This window comes from Lactuca serriola, chromosome 8, assembly GCF_051521515.1.
Source record: "Lactuca serriola cultivar US96UC23 chromosome 8, Lser_US96UC23_V15, whole genome shotgun sequence".
NCBI classification, from domain to species: domain Eukaryota; kingdom Viridiplantae; phylum Streptophyta; class Magnoliopsida; order Asterales; family Asteraceae; genus Lactuca; species Lactuca serriola.
In genome coordinates this window covers 105,262,039-105,267,505 of record NC_136415.1, presented here as the reverse complement: position 1 = coordinate 105,267,505, position 5,467 = coordinate 105,262,039, and the positions used below count along the sequence as shown (strand labels likewise).

General features: G+C 33.5%; 1 protein-coding gene across 1 annotated transcript; it reads right to left on the bottom strand.

The window, feature by feature from the left end:
• Positions 1-2,808: 2,808 nt before the first annotated feature.
• LOC145069793 (protein GAMETE CELL DEFECTIVE 1, mitochondrial-like) lies at positions 2,809-5,231 on the bottom strand. The gene is made up of 5 exons (XM_079016742.1): positions 5,086-5,231; positions 4,649-4,784; positions 3,629-4,317; positions 3,356-3,545; positions 2,809-3,248 (listed from the first exon to the last, which is right to left on the bottom strand). The coding sequence occupies exons 3-5, from the start codon at positions 4,291-4,293 to the stop codon at positions 3,024-3,026; spliced, it is 1,080 nt and encodes a 359-aa protein (XP_078872868.1). The 5' UTR covers positions 4,294-4,317; positions 4,649-4,784; positions 5,086-5,231; the 3' UTR covers positions 2,809-3,023.
• Positions 5,232-5,467: the final 236 nt, after the last annotated feature.

Genomic DNA, 5,467 nt, shown 5'->3' with positions numbered 1-5,467 from the left:
ATCTCTTCAAGGATTGATTGCTGATGAAGACGCTTAGGGTTAGGTTAATAAGATATAGACGTGATTTAAAGGTAACCGATCCATTATATCAAGGATTATAAATTTGGAAAATAATTCAACTGTGTGCATAATGACTAAACTGCCATTTACAGCTTAATTAATAATTAATTTTTTCTTAAAGTCTCATTGGTTCCCACATACACACAATAGTTGTCAAAAACATATGAACCTCTCTCTCTCTCTCTCTCTCTCCTTATATATATATATATATATATATATATATATATATCAAGGTTGCAGAAATCGCTCGACGCTAGCTTGACGGTGGACTAGGGTCAAGGGATTAATCAGCTAGGCGGGGATTAATCGGGGACCATTAATTATTAAAAAATTGATAAATATAACATTATATCTATGTGAAAGTTATTAAAAATTAATAAATATAACATTATAACATGATATTATGATTACAAAAACCCTTTTGATCCCTAATACATCAGATCTAAATAACCAACAATTGCATTTGGATCCAAGTCTGCATAAAATGGGGAGAAAAAAGTGTTATGAACAATGGGTTCCAATAGCATCGGGAAAAGATGTGGACCTGCAACCTGTTGTCTACTGCGTTTGGAACTTTGTGAATGTTGAGGGAATTCAATAGCAGGAGGCTGTGGATATGTGGGAATTCCATTATCGATGATTCCATCCTGATTATTGTTATATAACTATATACCACATGAGGTGGCGATTGTTGTAGAAGCTTCAGAAGGCAAAGACTGGTTTAACTTCGAGGATGACGACTAACAGACTGCGACGACGTGAATGGAAGAAAAAGACGGTGTCAGAGGAGGGACAAATGGCATCAAAGAAGAAGATGGCGTCGTTTTATAAGCTTCAGTTCATGCTTTCTTTCATTCCTTCAAACCAAAGAGAGAATTTCAAAAAAGAAAAGAAATGAATGTGATGGGGTGAGAAGAACCCTAGCAGCAATTCTAACAATTTGACACTTTTGCCCTTAATTGTTTTTTTTTTACCGATTAGGGCGCCTAGGCCCGCCTAGACCCGCCTAGATCCGATAAAATCCGTCTTTGACCGATTTTGGCCACGTCCGATAATAGGGTCCGATTAGCTATAAACGTCGACGATGGAGGACCAACAAGCGCCTAGGCGCCGATTTATCGGCCGCCTAGGCCGATATTTACAACACTGATATATATATATATATATATATATATATATATATATATATATATATATATATATATATATATATATATATAAGGTTAGGATCTTTTATCTTTTGCAAATAGTGTGTCAATATGGAACTAAACTCTAACCATTATATAAAAAGAATGAAGGGTTATGATCTTAGGGTATATGATATTAAATGGACTAGCATGTCCCATGTAATTTTTAATAGATACTAGTTGTGAGACCCGTATGTTATATGGGTTGGATAAAATTTAAAAAAAAAAAATTAATGTGAAGGTTTAAACTAAAATTTATTTAAATTTGAAATTTAAAATTTGAATTTGAAAGGAAACATATTAAATACTATGAGTTGTAATATTGTAATTTATTAGTTATTTTCAATTAAGGCAATTATTAATTAGAATGTAAATATGATGTGTTAATTAAGAAAGATAAAAAAAAATAAGAAAATGACAAATGGAAAAACATTTATTTAAAAATACCTCAAAATGACAAGTGTCAAAACTCATAAGAGATTGACATGTGGCAAAAAAAAATCTTCATTTATTAAGGAGGATGAGATGGATTCTTTAAATCACAATACCACAATGTTTTACTCCCTTTTTTGTCCCACTTAATAACCACTTGACTATTAAGCTCATGGCCATCAATTCCAGTAAGATATAAGTTCTAAACATCCATATTGAAAGGTATAATAAGAGCATCTTAATAGAATAAGAGTTTGACCAAAAATCTAAATCATACTTTTTCGGTTAATGTTCATTAGAAGGGATTCATGGGTTTTGTCTTCAATCCAGACCCATTAAGCACTTAGGGGTGTTTGGCAAAAAAAAAATTATTGTTTATTAGTTTATAACTTATTAGCTTATTAGCTTATAAGTTAATAATAAGTAATGTATGGTAACTTATGAAAAAATGACTTATTAGAAGTTTTCCACTGGAATAAGTTATTTTCATCAAAACACTTTTTTAACTTATAGTGGTGTGGAACCTAATAAGATGTTTTAACTTTTAAAAAGCTTAACTAAACACCCCCTTAATACCCGTTGAAAAGAACTGGAAAATGCAACAACATTCAACCACCACGAAGTGGTGGTGAAACGGTGGTCATAGGGTGGGTAAAGCCTTCACACCATTGATTATAACAACCAATCATAGAAAAACACGCAAAAAGATAAATTTAAACCTATAATTACCAATCATAATGATATTTTTTTAACATTGTACATAAGTTTATTGACAATGTATACAAAAAAAAAAAAAAAAAAAAAAAAAAAAAAAAGACTAAATGTCTACAGAATAATGTTCAGTATCATTATAAACCATTAATACTTCTAAAAATAGTAAAATACTGAATTTTCAAACTAATTTATAAATATTATAAATAAAACCCTAATTCAAAATACTAAAATTTTGAAATTCACTGAATTTTCAAACTTTTTCTCAAGGTAGTTGGATGATTTTGAAAATTCTGGATTTTCACACATCGTGATCGATTGCAGAAAAGTCAAAAAAGATTGTCAATGATTTTCAGAACAAGCAACAATGTGGTTATGAAGGTCAATATCTTAATTCCCAAGTTTTGTTCCAAAGACATGAAACAGAAACAAACTCTCTTTCATTTCAAATTTTTTGCATACCAACCACATAACACCCTTGTGCTCAAATGTTTCGGCTTTGGCATAACATTTATATAGTAGAGTAGGACCCAACCAACAAACAAACAAACAAAAAAAGACAGTGCCACTACATTTGACACAAACAAAAACAAAAGCGGAATCAAATCCTAAAATCCTAAAATATCCGAGAATTTATTTTGGATGTAGAATCTTGCGTCTCCTTCGTGGTTTCTCTCGTTTAACAAACATTTTCTCATAATCATTAAGTGGTCTGGTGGAGCCGTCAGCCAGGCTCTTGAACTTCCAACCACCGCCATCTCCCCGCTTCCCACGTGGGCCCATCTTCTCAACTGTAATCTCCCATCCCTCTGTTGGACGCCTCCTGCTATACTTATGCACTTTCACCTTCCCCTCAATCTGTCATAATAATAATACCAACATACTTTCATTTATTTCTTCTTATTATATTAACTTCTTATATTATATTATATTATATTATATAACTTCTTTTCTCATATTTATACCTTCATCTTGTTGAAGTTGAATTTCTCAAGAAATTCTTGATATAAAATTTCATCTTCCTTCATTGAAATCTCATACAACACCTCATCTGGATCCTTAATGCTTCCATCCCAACCTTCTGGCATCACTTTGAAATCTGGCTTATATGGTAAGGTTGCAACATGGAATTCCCTATCATGCCAATCAAAGAATCTGCAAAAAAAAAAAAAAAAAAATACATTCATTCATAAGGGTATTATGGTCTTTTGAACAAATAATTAATATGAATGACTCACTCAGGGAAATTATCAAGCAACTGTTCGACAGAATCATCTAGAGGGTGTCCAAGTTTTTTCTCCATTTTCTCTTCATCTTCCTTCAACCATAAAATAGCATGAACCCTTTGTCTCATGATTCTGTAATCTTTTGCTAATTTCTCAACAGTGTAAACTTCTGGATTCTCCTTATGAAGCCGATACATTTCAGCCTTTTCTGAATCTTTCAAATATGACCCTCTTGCCCCTGGCTCGATCACCTGTTTCATTAGCAAACTAGTTTCACGCATCCTTTCCTTCCATTTACTTGCAAACTCACCATCTTTTCTAGAAGCTTCAGCTGCCATTTTCCTTAGCTTTTCCATTTCATCATCATCATTCCAACTTGTAGGTACAATTTGAGATGACCCTAATGCCCCTCCTCCTCCACCTCCACCACCACCACCACCGCCATCATTGCCGCCTACTTTGTGGCCTACAACCTCCCCATCAAAATGCTCTTTAGTGAGCCCACTTGACCATGTTGATGCAGAGCCCCAGTCAATATCACCTTCGTTTCCTTTGTTAGTTGAAAGAAAACGATTGCTTAAATTGAAATTATAAGCTAATGAATTTGTGATGCTTTTTAACTGTGTGGCTCTTGAATTTGTGGAGAGTTGGGATAATGCATGAGCAAGCAATCGCATCTTTCTGAATTATATCTTTAATACCTGATAAAAGCCCAAACACAAAGTTATCCAAATGATCAGATTGGTTTAAAATGGTGTAAAACAGTTTAAGAAACAACATTGAGTGCTTATATCTAAACAAACTGGTTAAGAGCACAAAATCCACAGACTCATGAACCTGACTTCAAACAAGCGGAAAAATGAAAAACCAAAAATTAACATTGAGAGCCTATATACAATGATCCAATGACTAATGAACATATACTATACTATAACACTAGCCCCATCAACAAGAAACTCAAAGCACCGAAGGTCATCATAAATGCTGATTTCAATCAAATAATATCTCAGAAATCGAAGTAGAAAATCATACCATAAGGCTGCAGCCGATGAAACCGCTTCAGTCGTGAGGGCTGAATGAATCGTTGAACCAATTGAAATGTCTGTGAACCCAGCTGATGGAAGTATGAATCGATTAAAATGCTGGAATTTGATCGAGGCTTGAGCTTCTGAAGGGGAAAAAGCGGTGATGGAATTAGGTTTCACCAAGTATGTATACGTTGCATATCAATCATTCAAGAATAATTTGTATTACATCGGATGGCTAACATTAATCGATAATAAAATGAAGGCATGTCATTCAGTATTCAAAGTCGAAAATGCAAACCAAATCATTTGGTTTGAAACTATTTTAATACCATGACCAAATTTTTGGGGGTTTTGCCAACTGGCACAATCATCGTTTGATCCATATAAAAAGAAACCCCAACTAGGGTTTATCAAAGAAAGTACGAAAAGCAGCAACAATACCTGTGTTTGTGAGATGAAAAATGCAGCGACGATTAAACGAGAGGAGAAGAACCGGCGACGATGACAGATCCGAACAGCAGCGGCGAGAAGAGTAACAAGAGTTATGCAAGATATCATACAGAAATGGTCCCTTTGGTTTTCCTTACTTTGCAAGGTATAGTCCAAACTTTGAGAAATTAATACAAATATCCGGATGATTTCAAAATCAAGCATATTTGGTCCTTTTCCTTATTTCCAAATCATCGTTATTATTTTATGTTAAGTCCAAGATAAAAAAGAAAATACTTTTTTTATCATAGGACTAAATTTAATAATACCTATAAAATCCAGGGACCATTTATGAAAATTGTACCAAAACCGAAACACACGGATCCTACGGCAT